General features: G+C 38.5%; 1 protein-coding gene and 1 long non-coding RNA gene across 2 annotated transcripts in view; both read right to left on the reverse strand.

Moving 5' to 3' along the window:
- LOC120196360 overlaps window positions 1–18,513 on the reverse strand; it is a 35,327-nt gene extending 16,814 nt beyond the window's left edge. Inside the window, exons 1-10 of the mRNA XM_039198186.1 lie at window positions 18,408–18,513; window positions 18,193–18,313; window positions 17,408–18,088; window positions 16,024–16,125; window positions 15,335–15,436; window positions 8,827–8,955; window positions 8,590–8,742; window positions 8,416–8,493; window positions 7,384–7,476; window positions 7,180–7,299 (exon numbers count right to left, since the gene is read on the reverse strand). Of these exons, the coding sequence (XP_039054117.1) occupies window positions 7,180–7,299; window positions 7,384–7,476; window positions 8,416–8,493; window positions 8,590–8,742; window positions 8,827–8,955; window positions 15,335–15,436; window positions 16,024–16,125; window positions 17,408–18,088; window positions 18,193–18,313; window positions 18,408–18,445 (1,617 nt within the window). The 5' untranslated portion in view covers window positions 18,446–18,513. The remainder of the gene's footprint in view (window positions 1–7,179; window positions 7,300–7,383; window positions 7,477–8,415; window positions 8,494–8,589; window positions 8,743–8,826; window positions 8,956–15,334; window positions 15,437–16,023; window positions 16,126–17,407; window positions 18,089–18,192; window positions 18,314–18,407) is intronic.
- LOC120196378 lies at window positions 9,128–14,481 on the reverse strand. The gene is made up of 4 exons (XR_005523169.1): window positions 14,169–14,481; window positions 13,969–14,055; window positions 13,842–13,871; window positions 9,128–9,335 (listed from the first exon to the last, which is right to left on the reverse strand). It is a non-coding gene; the product is annotated as an uncharacterized LOC120196378 (long non-coding RNA).
- Window positions 18,514–19,685: the final 1,172 nt, after the last annotated feature.

A 19,685-nucleotide genomic window follows, 5' to 3' on the forward strand; every position in this document is an offset into this window, starting at 1 on the left:
CAGTAATCTTCCTCATCATGAGACAAAGAGGAGTTATTCAGCATAGAAATCAGTTGCAACCATTGTTCAATCTCCCAATCCACCAGATTTCTTCTGAATTGAATATCCCACACCCAGCCTGCAGCATGGTTCTCCCTAAACTCCACTACTTTCCCCTCTTTATTCGTCAAAAGAGCATACAATCTAGGGAACAAATCTTTGAGGGGGTCTTCTCCCAACCAAGCATCCTTCCAAAATACCACAGAATGGCCATTTCCAGTTTTCCACCGCAAATTACTCCTAATGCAGTCACCAAACCCATCATTGGAAAAGAAGTTATTAATCACTCCTCTCCAAATCCAAGAGGCACGAGCAGTCAAAAAACTCTCTAACATTTTGGAGTTCAGGTCCAAATTATTCACACAACAAACTACTCTCTTCCACCAAGAATCCTTTTCAGAGGCAAACTTCCAAACCCATTTACCCAACAATGCTCTGTTCAGAATAGCTAAGTTCGGGATCCCTAGACCCCCCAACCTTCTCGGCTTGCTGACCAATCCTCAGTTCACCCAATGTATGTTTCTTTTATCAGTCGACCCCCCCCCATAAAAATGTAGCCATTATAGAGTTTAATTTCTACAGCACCGAAACTGGAATTCGAAATAAAGGAAATAAGTAGGAAGAGAGCACAAAACAGATTTGATCAACACCACCCTCCCAGCTAACGCTAGAGAATTTGCCTTTCAACCAGACAACCTATTATAAAAATTCTGCACGATTGGCTCCCATATTGCAACAGAATTTCTCTTGGACCCCAGAGGCAAGCCTAAATAATCTGCTGGAAACTTACCCACTGAACATCCAATATCCTTAGACCAATCAACAAGCACATCATCCTCAATATTAATTCCAAAAATTCTGCTCTTGACTAGATTAATCTTCAACCCCACCAATAACTCGTAAATCAAAAGCACCCTTCTAACATTCTTCAAATCCCGAATTGAAGCATTAGAAAAAATAATAAGGTCGTCCGCAAATTGTAAATGCGAGAGCTTGAATGAACAATCTTGAACTCCTAACTCAAAACCCGAAAACAGACCCAAATCCACTGCTTTAGTTAACAACAAATGAAGCAATTCACCCCCCAAATTACACAGCAAGGGTGATAACGAACATCCCTGTCTAAGACCTCTTTTTGTATGAATTTTCTCAGTAGGAGTCCCATTCAGTAGAACAGAAATAGAAGCTGTTGACATGCACTGATACATCCAAGAACGCCATTTTTCGTCAAACCCCATTTTACTCAATATTTTCAACAAAATCAGTCAATCAACTGAATCATATGCTCTCTTGAAATCCACCTTAAAGACCACCCCCTTCAACCCTTTCTTCCTCCAGAAGTCGATTCCTTCATTTTCTATGAAGGAGCAATCCAGAATGTTTCTCCCTTGAATAAATGCAAATTGGGACAGACTAATAATGCCATTAATGCACAAACTGAACCTCCTAGACAAGACCTTTGACAAAATTTTATATAATCCTCCCACAAGGCTAATTGGCCTAAAATCCCCCATCCCCTCCGGGTTAATCTTCTTAGGAATAAGAGAAATAAAGGAATGATTCACCTCCAAGTCCCACTCCTTCCCCTCGAAAAAGTCAGTAAAAAACATCATAATATCATCTTTCAAATTAGACCAGAATTTCTTGAAAAAACCTAAATTCAAACCATCCGGGCCAGGAGCTTTGTTGCTATCCGAATCAGCAATTGCTCTCCGAATCAGCAATTGCTCTCCAAACTTCTTCTTCCGAAAATGGCATTTCAAGTGCTAACCTCTGCCCTTCCGATAATTTTAAAAATTCCAGATTTATATCCTCAGCCTCCAAAGAATTTTCCTGAGAAAACAGACCATTGAAAAACTCCACCACAGAATTTCTAATTAGGGTAGGATCTTCTATGACTTCATTCCCCACTATAAGGGGCTTAATGCTATTGTTTCTCCCTCTAACTGTAGCAGTATGATGGAAAAATCTGGTGTTCTTATCTCCCTCCATTCTCCATTTCAGTCTCGATTTTTACAACCAAATTGATTCTTCTTTCATTTGGAGCTCCCATAAATCTCTCTTTGCTTCAATTATTGACCTCATTGTCACCGAGGTAAGGCCTTGTTGCAGATCCAACTCCATTTCCTGAATTCTTTTCTCCAACAGTTTAATTTTTCCAGGCAACTCTAAATAACCCCTCCCAGACCATCTCATTACCACTCCCTTCACCCGCTTAAGCACCTTAGACATGGGCTTCCCCTTTTCCTCTTTACAAATATTATCCAGATCCGTACCCATCATCTTGGTAAAACCCTCCTCCTCCATAACATAGTTAAACAACCTAAACGGCTTCAGGCCCCAATTGCAATCTTTATTCTCCAACAAAATAATATTATAATCGGAAACGGACCTTGGCTGCAATGATTGACTTAGCTTCGGGAACAAACTTACTAATCTCTGATCAACCAAAAACCGATCCAACCTCTCAAACGTAGGAACTTCCCTATTATTACACCATGTAAAACGGCCTCCAGACAGTGGCAAATCGAGCAAATTTGCCTTGCTCACAAAATCCCTAAAAATATTCATAGACACCGAATTCACAGCTCTTTCTTTCTCCTCCTGAGACAAAACTACGTTGAAATCTCCTCCTAAGCATAATGGACAATCCACGTTATCCAAAAAAGATAATAGCTCCCTGAAAAATGTCTCTTTCTCTGCATCCACACTAGGGCCATACACATTAATGAAACAACAACTTCCTGAGAGTCCCTCCATAGTCCCTTTTATTACTATAAATCTGCTATAAATGACATCTTCCATCACAAATTCCTTCTGATTCCACAAGGTTAGTAAACCACCAGCAGAACCTATGGAAGGAACTACCTCCTTGCCATTGCAACTCTTAACTTCCCACCTCCTAGAATAATCATTCTTATAAAAACCTCTTTCAATGTTACTTACTGACGCACATTTCCCAGTATGACGACGCCTCGCCGGTGATATAGACCGATTCTGCAAGTTTAAAACAGATTGATCACCAATTGCCACTTGTTTGACTTCTGACCAAGCTGGTATTAAGCCCATTATCTTGTACACCCTTATCCTGGCCCAAGGTGAAACCTTCCACGGTTCTCTCCTTTTCTCTTTCTTCATTAAATTCCTCTGACACTCTCTGTTAACTGGAAACATCACCTACTGGTGCTACCTCCGCAGAACAAAAGTCAACAACCAACATATGTTTTGTCCCTTCTATTATTTTCAAATTTCCATCGATAACCGTATCAACCCCTTGTTTATCACCCCGCACCCATACTTTTGTCCTGTCCTGAGAGTCTGACAAGGACTGATCACCCAACTGCTCTTCCTGTCCCTCCTGGACATCCCGCTGGCTCCAGTCCGGCGAATTCTCCTCCCAAGAAGCCACTGTTCCGTCATCTTCAACCAAATCATCCAACTCTGGAAAAAAATCTTCACTCCCTTCCACTTTAATTTTAATGATAAACGATCTTCCATACGTGTTAATGGAGACATGAGAAGGAATGTCAAAAGCACTCTCCACCCTTAGCAACATATGAGCCACCTTGCAATCCACTTTTTGAACTGTTTGCTCCTGAATCTTCACTAGCTTGCCCCATCTCGATGCCAAATTGGTGAAGAATGGTACCGTCCAACAATTTAATGGAACACCTAACAAGGAAACAGCACAATAGGCTAAAGAGACGGAATTCTCCTCCACAACAGATTCCAGCCTTTCAAACCAGAAAGACAGAGCCTCCCACTTCTCTTCTATTATTGCTTCTTTCTCCTCCACTGTGTTGAAGATAATCAAACAAGCATTTTTTGTATATCCCCACCTGACCACCTTTACATTGAATCCTTCATTCCTTAATGCCCTTTGCACAAATTCCACTTCGAAGATCGCCTTACAAATGCCTGTTAAAGACGACCTCAGCCATCTCCTCTCCTCCGTTGGAATAAACACTTGCATAGGCTTTTTCACCTCCCTCTTATCTCCTACGTTGCACAAATGATGACCATCACCTTTTTTCACCCCCACCACCGTATCCTTGTAAGTTCTACCATCATGAAACTTATTCAACAACTCCTTTCTCTCTACAACATCCACCCGGGATATTGGTCTTTTTCCTTTCAACTCCTCTGCACCTGCATCTCTAAACCCCACCACACTATTTTGTTTCAAGCTTCTCGCAGCACTATTTCTCTGATATTTCGCAATCAATACCAGTAATCTCCTCCCATCGACCACAACATTATTCATTTGTTCCACTGCCTTCAGCAAATCCTCCTCGCTTGCAAAATGAACAAAAGCAAACGTACTGACCTTATAATTAAGTCTCCTATTAACGAACGGAATAAACAACTTGATCACCTTGCCATGGACGTTAAATCGATTCCATAAAGCTCTTCTATGCACACCCCTACTAAGATTATCTACGAACGCTACCCATGATACTCCTCCAGACAACACTCTATCTCTGTCTGAAGAGAAGTTCGCTACCCGCTGCTCTCTCACTCTCTCTCTATCCATTTTTGGAGAGGATAAAGGTTACGTTATCCACAAAGCACCTAGTTAAAGCTGTAAAACATGGTAGACCTGAAAATCAAAGTGAAAACAGTATACAATTCTCTTCGCTTTTGATTTGGGAAAGCAACGTAAGTCGAGTGAAAGGAAGATAAGGAAATTTTCCGGTGTTCTCGATTTGAATCTTACTAATCGGGCTCTATTGGGAAAGTGGGTGTGGAAATTTGCCAATGATAAAAAATCCTTATGGAAATGTGTGTTGTGTAGTAAACACAAGGTTAGCTGCAATACACTGCCTATTAGGATGGTTACTTCTCCTCAATCTTCTTGGATTTTGAGAGGTATTACTAATAATTTCTTGAAGAATGATTCGGTAGGGGATTATCTCAGATCAAATTTGAAATTGCAAGTGGGAAATGGAAAGTCCATTTCTTTTTGGAATAATGCATGGGTAGATGAGTTCCCTCTAAAAAATCTATTCCCTAGAATCTTTGTGTTTTCTCTTAATAAATAGGGGAAGGTTGCAGAGTTTGGCAGCTTTGATTCGTTCGGTTGGGTGTGGAATATTCAAACTAGAAGGAATTTGTGTGATTAGGAATTGGATCAGTGGATGGACTTGATGTCAAAACTGAAGGATATTAAACTGTTAGAGTCGATGGAAGATTTCCTAACTTGGTCTGCAAGTGGTGATGGACTGTTTTCGGTTAAATCTTGCAGAAGTTCTCTTGGTAATGTGTTTGGGGGTAGTGATATGTGGTTAAAAGGGGTTTGGATGGGATTCGTTCCACCTCGGGTGGAAGCTTTCCTTTGGCAGCTAGCTCATCAGAAAGTGGCAGTCAGAGCAGAGTTGGTTAAGAGAGGATTATCCCTAGGTGATGATATTCTCTGTCCTTTCTGTAAGAAGCATGAGGAATCAGTGCAACATTTATTTATTTCGTGTTTTGTTGTCTGGGAATTATGGAATAAAATTGCTAGCTTCTGGGATTTATCCGTTGTTTTACCCCAAGACCCTCCTTCCCTTCTTAGCTCCTGGGGTGACTTGAGGATGAACTCGGTGATTTGGAAATTTATTTCGGGTGTCATTTTTTGGTCAGTCTGGAAAGTTAGGAATACAATGGTGTTTGAAGAAGCACCTCTTGACAGGCTGTCTCTGTTTTTCATTGTTAGATTCAGACTATTTAAATGGTTCCTAGCCAAGTTCCCTATACAGGAGGATGTGTTGATTGGAGATCCATCTCTTGCAGATGGTATTTCAGTTCCTAGCTCTAAAGATTGTCATGCCATTCGTTGGATTCCCCCCAGTAGACTTTCTAAAGATGAATGTTGATGGAGCTGTTAGGCTTGATGGCTCGGATGGAGGAATTGGAGGCTTTTTAAGAGATTGGAATTGTTGTACACTTTTGACTTTTTCAGAGAATGTTGGTCAAGGAACTCCTCCACTTGTTGAATTAAAGGCTATAAAAAGAGGCATTGAAATATTTTTGTCATCACGATGGGTATTTGTTGGTAGGTTGATAGTCGAGAGTGATTGTAAGTCTGCAGTGGAATGGATTCAGTCCCCGGCTTTGGCTCCTGCTTTTTTCTTGCCTTTAGTTTATCAGATTTTGTCTCTCATTTCTGGAAAGGTGCAATCAGTTAGGTTGATTCCAAGGGCGTGTAATAGGGAGGCAGATAGTTTAGCAAAGAAAGGGATAAGCTTATTGTAAGGATACAACTGTGGTTTTTCTGTTACTGTGCGCAAGTTTATGTGGTTGGAGGGGTTTTTAAGTTTTATGTATGCAGTTTGGTGTAATGGTTAAATCTTTTGTAATTTTCAATATTAATAAAATTTCTAAGGCACTCTTTTCTTTCTTTCGCTGATTAAGGAGCTTCCTCTCAAGATCCATTAATCAAGAAGGGGGTTTTTAATGAGGCCTTTAATTCCTTTAAAAAAAATCATCCTCAAATGATTTTTCATGTTTGATTTGGTACTTTGCAGTTCAAAGAATGCATTAGAAAGTATTCTAGCTTTCATTTCTTTCTCGGAAAACAAGTAGAACTACCAAAACTTCCATTTAGTATCTATCATGTTGGAAATTTCATTTACTGTCGGGATCATCTATTAACAAATTCCATAGAAAGATCATATTCAAGTAATTTAATAGAAAAATCTTTGATTTTCTGCTAGAAATTGCATAATAGGTTAGTTATTAGTTTGTCCTTAATGATTACTTTTGAAGAATTCAATTTTCAACACAATGGATCTTTATTTTTCATGTGTGATTTAACATATTTATATATTGAACAAGATGCCTATCAAACACATCAAGCATCACCATACAAAAGACAGAAAGTATTTTAGTTGATATTGTAGTTAACTGAAAGCTAAAAACATTGATGTATCATGAATTGACACCTATCCATGTCATGCTTTATGCTGCAAAGTAAGAGCCAAGAACTTTAAATTCCAACCCATTATTTGAGAAAAATCTGGCATTATAATTTTCTTGCTCCATCCTTAATTGAGTATCAATGAAAAGCTTCTTTTAGTTCTTTTTTTTCATCCTAAAGCAGTAGCTAAGTTAATTTTGTACAGCTTTTTCAATAAAAAGTTCCACCACGAGATGGCTTACATTAAGATTTGCTTCTGCCACTTTTTCAATCTGTGCTGCTTTCTCTGTTGCAATTGCTGCAGCCAGTTCTGCTTTTCCTAGCTCCTGAGCTTTTTGCAACTTCAGTTCAGCTTCTCTTTCCTGCAATAACCAAGAAATAAGAATTTGATTTTGTGATTATGAAATTATGCACCAAAATTTCTTTGTTAGGATAACAGTACTTACCTTTTCTTCAAGTTCCATCCTCAGTTTCTCTTCCATTTTTTCTTGAAGTGCTTTTATAGCAGCTGCAGCCTTTGTTCTTTCTCTCTTTAATTCCTGAAAGGGGTAAACTCAAATTCTCAGCAGCTTGAATCTGCAAAATAATATAATAACTTGTCTTCTTTGACTTTATTTTTCACCTCTTTGGGGGGCATATAAGCGAGTGGGCATACTCAATCTGTAACTAAACTGACTGTGACTTTCCAGGTATCACAATAAAAGAAGCATGCTTATAAAAAGCCATAAGACACAATTAAAGAATGGCTTAAGTTGATAGATAAAAGTACTGATGTAATTTCACGAACTAGCATAACAATTCAGAGAAATTGATTGGGATGGATAGTCCCAATTCAATTCATAGTTACTGGCTTTCCTTAAGATTTACAAACAGATTGACATTGCTCCGAACTGATACAAGTAACAATTTTCTCCGGCTACTAAAAACAGGAAAAATCCAAATTCATAGGTATAAAAAATTTGTATGAACTCTGTTAAATGGGATAAGTATTTTCTTTAAGGTGTGAAATCTTAGAGCCTCACCAATCAATCACTGTCAGCAAGTACTATAACAACCTCAACATTTAATCAACTTGTTCTGTTAGACAGAACGACAACAAACCCAGTCAGCCTCATGTTCAATCCTGACATGCAGATTCTACAGACAAAGGAGTACTGGATTCACCATATGATTCAAGAATAAGCTGCAGATGGAAGGACTATGTAGCGAAGTCAAACAGGAAGGTACGACAAAAAATGTGGAAATAATTAAAACCACTATCAATGTGGCACTATTTGACATTCACTTATTACACACACAAACAATTATATTTATCCAACATAATTTGAATTATTTGGTTTCTAAAATGTGCTCACTTGAATCAAAATCAAAGTTTTATGAGAATAATTGCACCAAATTAAAGTTTAGGTGCCGTATTGTTATTGTGTACTTTTGATATTTATTTCTAGAAACAATGAAAATATGAAAACAGCTATAACCTTATCCAATATGGCAGCCTCTTCTGTACGCATTAGTTCCCTAGCTCTTGAATTCCTTAATTCCTTTTCATATTTCTCCTAAAAGGAGAGGGAAAAAAGCATGAGCTAATAATTCATGACCAAGAGTGCTGTAGAAATTAAGGTGTAAGAAACCATATAGTACAAATTTCAGACCTTCAATGCTTGTTTTTCTTCAGCAAAAGCATGTGCATCCAGCTCAGCTTGTCGCTTTTCGGCAGAATGAATGGCTTGGAGGAAACTGAGAACTAATTTTCCATCCTTGGATAAATATCCCTCATTTAGTTCCTCAACTGCTGTACCGAAACCCTACCATGTTAAAAAGAATGAAAACTTAGTGTTTACTGATACTCTCCCTTCTCATATGTATCAAACAATAATTAGGCAGACAACCTCTGTTTCTTTAGAAAGCTGCTCATATTTTCCATTTAGAGAAGCTAAATATCTTTCATCTGCCTTGTCCCAAAGGTGATAGGCATCAAGAAGAGAATTTGGAGCCCCTCTATCTTCAGTTGGTTTAGCCTGCATCCAAGAAGCACAAAATGTGATCTTGTATCAAGTCTGATAATAAGTGAATTACAAAGAACATGCCGTGCTTTTGCCACTTCACATATCAGTTTTCCCAATTTAAACACAAAAATAAAAGAGATGCTGGAACCCTAAGCCAATCTTCTTAGGGAATCAAACTGTCATGGTGGGAGGAGAAGGGCGTGAACGCGAAGAGGATGAAGGAGAATTGGGGGAAATGAGACAAGGGTTAGGGATTGAGAATGATAGATTGGGAATTATGGCACGAGAGGGAAATGAAGACAATTTACCTTTGGAGCGGATCAGAAGTGGAACGGATGCGGATCAGAAGTGGATCGGATCTGAAGCAATAAGAGCAGCCCAATAGCCCATATCTGCAAAACAAATGAGAAAGAAGAATTTGTTATATTCTGTTACAAAGGATTGCCAGCTGGCATCCTTAGGATTCTGGTATTGTAACTAAATAAAACAAACGGTGATGAGGTATTTTCCTCATGTGATGAATGAACAACCATTTCTTCTCTGAAAACTCTCAATTCTTCTCTATTCTTATTCCCTATTTCTCAATTTCTCTTCTACTCACCTAAAACCATAACAAATTGGTATCGAGAGCTACGATTCTGGCAAGATTTTTGAGGGCATGACAAAGAAGAACCAATCGATGGCAGAAGCTGATTTGGCCGGGATTCAGAAACAGATTGAAGACCTTGCTGCTTTGGTGAAACAAGGTCAAAATGAGACTAATCCACCTAAATGGTGGGAGACTCAGGAAAATAGGATTACTGCATTGGAGGCAAGAATGACCACGAATCACAGCTATGTGGAAGAAATATTGAAGATCTTAACTGGCAGAAATGGTGAACAAGAGCAGCCTGCAGGGGATCAGGTATACTCTCCTAATAACTCTAAAAATGGGGAGAAAAATCCTGTTTTGGTGACGGTAGTTAAGGATAAATCAAGATTTTCGTATAAAACTGATGAACCGGGGATCTTGAAGGATAAGCCTGATGCTTGTTTAGCCATTAAGAACAGTTTTAGGCATGAGAATTTAATGGGTGAAAATAGTAATATTAGACCTGTTATGCTGGGACTGGAAACTGAAAACAGGGGAACAGGGGGGTCATTTAGCAGCTCGGGAACTATGTGGCATAGACCCAAAATAGAGTTGCCATTTTTTTGAGGGGGTAAATCCTAGGGGATGGCTTCAGAAGTGTCTCAAGTATTTTTCCTTGTGCAATGTTCCTGTAGATCAAAGGGTAGAAGTGGCTACTATGTATCTTACAGGAAAAGCAGAAATATGGTTTGATGGCTATATTATGCAGAAACATCATGTAACTTGGCATGAGTTTGAAGCTGATTTGTGCCATAGATTTAGTGACAGGTCTTTTTGTGACATTGTGGAGGAATTCACTAAACTTACTCAAAAAGGATCTGTTGAAGATTATCAAGAAAGGTTCGAGGAGTTACAACCACACATGCTATTACAGAATCCTACTTTGGGGGAGGATTTCTTTGTGTCACTTTTCATAAGTGGATTGAGAGAAGACATCAAACATAGAGTAAAAGCTTTAGATCCTAAAAATTTATCTGAAGCATGCAAACAAGCTAAGCTCTATGAGTTATCTGTGGAGTTTGAAAACAGAAAGTTGAGACCTTCCTTTAAGGTCCCACCCTACCCAAACCCCATTATTACTTCCAAGACAACTTCAGTACCCCTACCTACTAAATCCACACCAATTTCCAATCCTAAACAGAATCTTATTGATTACAGAAGACAGAATAATCTTTGTTTTAAGTGTGGAGAGAAATTTCAGCCAGGGCATCAATGTAAAACAAGAAACTTTAATATGATGATTGAAGAGGAAAGTCCTATACCTACAGAATCTGTTCCTCCTGACTCAGACCAACAGATCATGCAAGAAGAGGAAAGCTTAGAAATTTCTATGAATGCAATCACTGGGTGCATTAGTCATAACACATTGAGGATCCAAGGAACAATTCAAGGCAAAACCTTGAACATACTGATTGACAGTGGCAGTACACACAGTTTTTTGACTCCTCAATGGGCTGATGCTGGCATTCAAGTCCTAACTCCATACCCTTTGGCTATTACAGTAGCTAATGGTCAACAGCTATTTAGTTCAGCTAGATGCAACAAAGTAGAATGGCAGATGCAAGGACACTCTTTCATACATGATTTCAGACTTCTTAAATTGGGAGGAAGTGATATGGTGTTAGGGGTGGATTGGATGAAATTATTTAGTCCAATTCTGATGGACTTTAATCAGATGACAATGAGCTTTAAACATCAAGGGGAGAATATTGTTATACAAGGGCAGCAACCTTCACTGCTTTTGCAGCAGATTTCAGGTGCTACCTTACTGAAAATAACAGCTCAAGATACACCTATTTTGGGACATGTGGTTTTACTGAGTATGACTGAGACTCCTAAATCCATTCCTCAAGTTCTTAAACCTCTTTTAAAGAAGTACAACTCTATTTTTGATGAACCTAAAGGGTTACCACCTAGAAGAGCTCATGATCATGCCATTCCTCTCAAACATGGATCTAGCCCCATTAATTTGAGACCATACAGATTTCCTCATAACCAGAAAACTGAAGTGGAACAACAAATTGCTGCTATGTTATCTTCTTCTATTATCCAACCTAGCAAGAGTCCCTTTGCTTCTCCATGTCTTTTAATTAAGAAGAAGGATGGCACTTGGCGGTTTTGTGTTGATTATAGACAATTAAATAATCTGACTGTGAAGGATAAGTTCCCTATTCCGGTTGTGGAGGATCTATTGGATGAGCTACATGGTGCAGTTTATTTTTCCAAGATTGATTTAAGGTCAGGCTATTGGCAAATCAGAATTAAAGAAGAGGATATCTACAAAACAGCATTTAGAACTCATCAAGGGCATTATGAATTCAAGGTAATGCCTTTTGGTCTAACTAATGCTCCTGCCACATTTCAAGCATTAATGAATGATTTGTTTAAATCATTTCTTAGAAAGTTTGTTTTGGTGTTCTTTGATGATATTTTAGTTTACAGCAATTCTATGACAGAACATATTACTCATTTACAATTAGTTTTGGAGGTTTTGCAAGTTAATCAGTTATTTGCAAAGCTGTCCAAATGTTTCTTTGGACAGACTCAGGTGGAATATTTGGGGCATATTATTTCAGCAGCTGGAGTAGCTACAGATCCTACAAAAGTAGAAGCAATGAGGAATTGGCCTCTTCCTAAATCTTTAAAATCCCTGCGTGGATTTTTGGGGTTAACGGGTTACTACAGAAGGTTTATTGAAAATTATGGGTCCATAAGTAAGCCTTTGACTCAATTGCTTACTAAGGACAATTTTCAGTGGACTACTACAGCTTTGACTGCTTTTGAGAATTTAAAACAGGCTATGTGTGTTGCTCCTGTTTTAGCTTTACCTGATTTCAGTAAAAGTTTCTGTTTGGAAACAGATGCGAGTTCAGGAGGAATTGGTGCTGTGCTATCTCAAGAGGGAAGACCTATTGCTTATCTAAGTAAGGCTCTAAGTCCTAGACATTCTGCCCTCTCTATCTATGAAAGGGAATATCTTGCTATTTTATTAGCAGTTTCTAAGTGGAGGCATTACTTAGAGAGCAAGCCTTTTATTATTAAAACTGATCATGAGCCTCTTAAGTATCTACTGGAGCAGAAACTGACAACCACAATCCAAAAGAAAGGGTTAACTAAATTACTGGGGCTGGACTATTCTATACAGTACAGAAAAGGTAAGTCAAATACTGTAGCAGATGCTTTGTCAAGGCAATGGGAAGATGCTGGTAAATGTCTAGCTATTGGAACTACTTTGCTTATTCCTAGTTGGGTATATGATGTCGAAAACAGCTATAAGGATGATAAATTAGCTGCTGACTGGATCAATATTTTGACTGTGACACCTACTGCTGATCCTAATTGGAAATTTTCAAAAGGAATACTCAGATTTAAAGGCAGAGTTTAAATTGGTTCTACTGGGTTTCTTAGACTACAAATTCTTCAAATTTTACATGACTCCCCTCATGGAGGTCATTCTGGGACTCAAGCTACTTATCAAAGGATTAAATCCTATTTTTATTGGCCTAGGCTTAAGGCTATGGTAGTCACTTATATTAAATCTTGTACAGTTTGTCAACAAATTAAGGTGGAGCATATACCTAAACCAGGACTACTACAGCCCCTTCCTATTCCTCAACAGGCTTGGGAGGTGATTACTATGGATTTTATTGAAGGCTTACCTACTTCCTTAAGGAAAAATTGTATATTGGTGATAGTAGACAAGTTTACCAAATATAGCCATTTTATGGCATTGTCTCATCCCTACACTGCAGTTGAGGTTGCTAAGCTATATCTAGACAATGTCTACAAGCTCCATGGTCAACCTAAAATGGCTATTTCGGATAGAGATAAAACATTTACTAGTCTCTTTTGGAGAGAGCTAATGAAGCAGTTGGGTACTACAACTTTATTCAGTACTTCTTACCATCCTAAAACAGATGGTCAGACAGAGAGGGTTAATCAATGTCTTGAGCAGTATTTAAGAGGCCTCTGTTTTTTACAACCTAAACAGTGGGCTAAGTGGTTGGCTCATGCTGAGTGGTGGTATAATACTACCTATCACACAGCCTTAAACCTAACACCTTTTCAGGCTCTATATGGTTATAAGCCTCCTACAATGGTTTGGCAACCAGATGCTACAGTTTATTCTGTGGGTGAACTAATGAGAAGCAGGGAAGAAATCAGACAAATGGTGAAGCAACAATTAGAACAGGCTGCAAACCGAATGAAGCAACAGGCAGATAAAAAGCGTTCAGAAAGAAGTTTTGCAGTAGGGGATAAGGTTTACCTGAAGTTGCAACCTTATCGTCAAACATCCCTTGCACTCCGAAAGAATTTGAAGTTAGCAGCGAAGTTTTATGGGCCGTATAAAATTACAGAACGAATCGGAGAGGTCGCGTATAAGTTAGAATTACCTGAAAATTCTCGATTGCATCCAGTCTTTCACGTCAGTATGTTGAAGAGGCATATTGAGCCAGTCGCAACATCTTCGACAGAGCCTCCTGTGGTCGATGAAGAAGGTCAGTTTCGCATAGAACCCAGTCAAATTTTGGGAAGGAGAATTATAAATCGAAATAACAGGCCAGTTACTCAGTTACTCGTTCGATGGACTAACCTGGACGCCTCGCATGACACCTGGGAAGATTATTCAGTACTCCAAGGCCAATTTCCGTCTTTTGATCCTTGGGGACAAGGATCCTCTCGAGGGGTGGGTATTGTCATGGTGGGAGGAGAAGGGCGTGAACGCGAAGAGGATGAAGGAGAATTGGGGGAAATGAGACAAGGGTTAGGGATTGAGAATGATAGATTGGGAATTATGGCACGAGAGGGAAATGAAGACAATTTACCTTTGGAGCGGATCAGAAGTGGAACGGATGCGGATCAGAAGTGGATCGGATCTGAAGCAATAAGAGCAGCCCAATAGCCCATATCTGCAAAACAAATGAGAAAGAAGAATTTGTTATATTCTGTTACAAAGGATTGCCAGCTGGCATCCTTAGGATTCTGGTATTGTAACTAAATAAAACAAACGGTGATGAGGTATTTTCCTCATGTGATGAATGAACAACCATTTCTTCTCTGAAAACTCTCAATTCTTCTCTATTCTTATTCCCTATTTCTCAATTTCTCTTCTACTCACCTAAAACCATAACACAAACCTCACTATAAAGCCTTTCATTGCCTAGAAAGTAGACAAGGAAATGCAGTGGCTATTTGTCAGCCTCAAGATATATTTCCCAACACAAAAAAAAAAAAAAAAGGATTCATGCTTTTGCCATATCAATTAACAGTCTTCCACCAATTAAACACAAAGGCATAGAAGAAGCTTTAGCCCTAGTAAGTGCAATTCTAATCTAATTTCTTGGGGCATGATGCATGAAATCTCCCTATACAGAGCCGTTACTTGCCTATAAAATGAACAACAAAATGAATTGGTTCTTTGTCATTGAAGCATTAGCTGCGTATCCAAGAACCAAACAGTATCTGAATCGTTCACACACGTAAACAATAAAGTAGCAAGAAACCATCCAATCATACTTCTTTTTACCCTTTAAACCAACAATGTGCTGAAGAACATAATAAGTGCAATGCAGATCCAGTATTAAGAAAAATCAGACAATAAAACATGAAGAAAAACAAAGAGACAAGGAGAGTTTAATTTCACTAGCCTACCTTCAATTGATAAAAATGGTTCATGCAGGATTACCATGAAGTTACGAATCATAAACAAAAAAAATGTCAGGTGTTAAAATGAGAAACTAATGAGAGAAACAAAGATACCAGAGGTATGTCTGCTATAGCGGGATGCAAAAATGGAAAATCTTTTATTTGGCTTTCTTTAGGGGCTAAACTAGACACTTCTGCACCTTTACTTTGTTCATCCTGCAACAGTAGAACATGAAAAGTAGGTGTTATATTGAGCCAGTGTAAGACAAACATACTTTGATAAAGATAGTATTCATTCAGTATTGGTTACAGGAATGTACAGACAGCCTAGAGAAAAGGCTGGTAGTCTTCCCCCATTTAAACAGACATAAAGGAGATGTTGCAACCCTAAGCCAGTTTCTTAGGGGATAAAACCTCCCTATATAGCCTTTCCTTGACTACAAAGTCATAGATTCTTAGTTATCCTTACGCACTATAATTGTGTATATATCCCAATACAAAGAACATGATCTGCTCACACTTTTGTCACCTCAGTTAGCAGTCATCCCCAAATAAACACAGACATTAAACAAGTTTTAATCCCTCAGAGCTGCAATCCTAAGCAAATGTCCTAGGAGATCAAGCCTCACCATGAAGCTCAAACAACAAAACATGAAGTGTCATAGAGACGAGAGTTTAAATAAGTTTGATTGAGTTACCTTCAAGAAAGAACAATGGTTCATGTAGAAATTCCATGAGGTTACAAATCAGGAACAACAGAATGTAGAGTGTTAAAGAGAAACCAATAAAGGAAAAAATGTTACCTGAGGTATGTTTGATGTACTGGGATGCAGAGAAGGCACAGCTTTTATTAGGCTTTCTTCAAGGGCAAAACTAGTTGTATCTGCATCTTTACTTGTTTCATCCTGCAATAACAGAACACCAAAAGTGAGTTTTGAAATACTGAAAAAGGCTTAATACCAAAATAAGTGCACAAACTATACCACTTTTCCCGAATAGGTTACTAAAGTATTTTTTGACTCATCTTGGTGCCTAACGTTACAAACGTTACCACTTTAGGTGCTTGGGTCGTCAACGGTGCTAATTTCTCTCATTTAGTGACAGTGTAAAAATTTTATTTAAAATTAAAAAAATAAAATTATATATTTTTTACAAAGAAAACACAAAAATTTTGAAATAACCCCAAAACTTTGAAAACCTCCATTTCAACCCCTAAACCCACGTTGTCCGCCGCCCTTTGCCGTCGACAAAGCTCCACCCGAGCTCACGTCCCCCCGACGACCAAAACCCCTATTAAATCGTGACTGATCGTCGGCTAATCGACGACGAATCGACGTTTTATACCCCGCAAACCCTAGGATGAAAATCGTGATCCCACGCGACTTCGACAACCAATCGGAGGCAACTATGGTGGCGTGTGACCAGGAGGATGATAGGAATTACGTCGACGGTGGTGGTCGAGGGCGGAAAGGGCGGCTGCAAGTTAAGGTTAGGATTTGGGGATTTTAGGGATTTTGGGTTTCTTTTAATAATTTAAGAGAAATTAGGGTTTTTTTATAAATATAATAATAATATTTTTAATATTTTTTAAAAATAAATTTTAAATTTACCAAATTATGACACGTGTCACTTAACGGAGAAAATTAATGCCGTTGACGGCCCAGACACCTAAAATGGTAACTTTGCAACATTAGGCACCTGGATTGGTCAAAAAATACTTTAGGTACCTATTCGGGAAAAAAACGGTATAGTTTGGACACTTATTTTGGTATTAAGCCTACTGAAAATTTCTGCACCCGTGCAAACAATTAAAAAAGGTTGTCAGATTCAAAGATTCAAGGAAATTATATTGGAAGCAATACGAATGTACATAAATGCACACATAACTTGCCATGATGTTCATACGGAAAATGAGTGACAATTGGCCAAGGGGTGCTGCAGTCATAATTGGTTTATCGAGTGGTAGGAATATAGCAGCAATACAGTACTAACAATGACAGAGCAGTCCATAGTTCATATTGAAGTGCATTTGGTCCACTCTAACCCAAGACCAATTGCTTGCACTCACGTAATACTGAAAAGATAGAATCCGAGCATGGATGCTGAAGCATTCTTCAAAATTTCATAACATCTATATGTCCAAGTATTCCGTATCAACATAAATATAGAATGCAGAGAAAACAGCACCTGTAGATTGTCTGTAGTAGTATGAGAATGAGGTTCTAGAGCTTTTGCCTCCTTTTCTCCGAGGGATGCACTTGATTGGGAATCCAATTGAAAATCTTGAATATCCTTGCTTGGCATCAATGCAGGTTCAGGCTCCGCATTTCTAAGATCCCCCTCAGCTGATACATCAGCATCTGCAGTGTGATCACCAGAAGGCAAGCTGCTTTCAGAATATTCTGGTCCTGGCATTGTGCTATCTCCAAGTGTCCCATCCAAGCCATCCAACTTTCCTTCAGCATTAGGCTGGTTTAGCCCTGGGGTTTCACTCGAGCTTTCAAGCAGGGAAGGAAAATCAATAGGAGTTGCTTCCTCTTGCTCGTGCAAGTCCACATTAGGAGTTAGCCCTTTTATTTCTTTGTTATGAGAAGCAACAACTTGAATATTCTCTTCATCTTTATTATCAAAACCAGTTTTCTTCGAATCAACATAACTCTTGGGCACTTCACCAAGATATTGATCTAAGTATCCGACTCGGTAAGCAACCAAGGCAGCACCAACAACAATAACCGCACTGCCAATGACAGCTCTTGGAAACCCACTCTTCGATTCAGGCGGAACTCCGGTTGAACCAGGATTTGGAGTAGTATTTTCTCCAGGAGAGGTACAAAATTGCTTTCTCGAATAAAGAAACGGCGATGAACTCTACATATTTTAAACCATACGTTTCAAACCGAAGAAATATAAGAAAAAGGAAGTACATTGGAACTAGAAAATTCATATTGAAAACCGAGAACAGATGAATTTACCTGGGATATAATCTGCCTTGGTATTCTCTGACGAGACCCTCGGTGACTTGATAGTTCCAAAATTGACCTTCGAAGCATGCTGCTGAATTTTCCCTTTTTGCTAGAGTAATTGGGATATCGAACCTCTATAGGGTAAGGTGTTTGCGAATATTACTGAAAGAAGAAGTGAGGTATTAGGTAGGCTGTTGGCATTGAAACAAATTGTTTTTGGTTAGCGACGAATCACGATCGCTTTCCACCCCGAGAGCCACATGGGAATCGCCGTGGGAGCTTGGAACTTGCAATCCGGAATTGGAAATGCAGTATAGCGTGATTAACACAATGGTAAACTACACAAGATATCCCTAGGCTTTAGGTTTAGTATAATTTTTATCACATAATTTTGATTTTCAGATCATTTGTATTATTCAGAGGTTAAATCATTAATAGTAAACAGAGGAACCTCTTTAATATTCTTTTTATTTTTTATTTTTAACATTCGTCAAAAAAATTATTATTCTATGATATTTCTTATAATTATTTTAAACATTGTTTTGGGATAAATTTCATGTATATTATCCAAGGAAAAAACAGAGGAACCTGCTACACAAACTAAAGTATTTAAACAAAAAACGAAAATACTCTACAAAACAACTCCCCAACTAACACAAAGATCCCTGTTAACCGTATCATCTCTATCCACACTCTAATTCACAAGTATAGCTCGTATAATCTCACAAATAATCCTAAGAATCACTTTCTAGTCCCTAGTCAAGTTATTAAATTGTCTACCAGTTATTTCCTACCAGTTATTTCTTAGGAAATAACCGCATTCCTAGCAATCCTAAGGATAAAGGAAATTAAAGACTTACCTTAAGATGCTGAGATGCCCATTCAAGCTCCTCTTCCCAGCTCAAAACAGACCTATGAAGATTGCACATCTCCAAAACAGTCTTCCAAATTCTTTGAACAAAACAACAATCAAAAAATAAATGATTTTTTTTCTCCAAATCATCATAGAAAACACACTTACCTTCCACAACAATTCCTTTTTGCAAAAGTCTATCCTTGGTGGGAAGCCTTCCAAGGATAGCCATCTACCCAATAATATAATGTTTGGGCATGAGCAAAGGAAACCAAAGAGATGTGTGCCATCTTACCTTATCACCCCTCAATCGAATTGAATCCCACACCCACCTCGATGTAACACGCTGCAACCCAGCAGTAGAAGCAAAGAAAGAGGTAGCGAGTTTCCTCCCTTAAAGCCAACAATTTTCGCACAATCCAGCTAACGGTACTCTTGGGCCGAACATCCAAAAATTTTGCCCCTTCAAGACATAGGCAAAAACCCATGCAACCCACAAAGATCCACTGTCAAAATTTTCCGAACTAGCAAGAGCATACACGACCTATTCCAGTTCTTTATGCTACTCTGTCGATTTATATCTTTTAATACTTTTTAACTCATAAAATTAAACGTAAATTTCTATCATGTTTACAGTTTGAGGATTTTC

This window comes from Hibiscus syriacus, unplaced genomic scaffold (assembly GCF_006381635.1).
Source record: "Hibiscus syriacus cultivar Baekdansim isolate YM2019G1 unplaced genomic scaffold, ASM638163v2 tig00004630_pilon, whole genome shotgun sequence".
NCBI classification, from domain to species: domain Eukaryota; kingdom Viridiplantae; phylum Streptophyta; class Magnoliopsida; order Malvales; family Malvaceae; genus Hibiscus; species Hibiscus syriacus.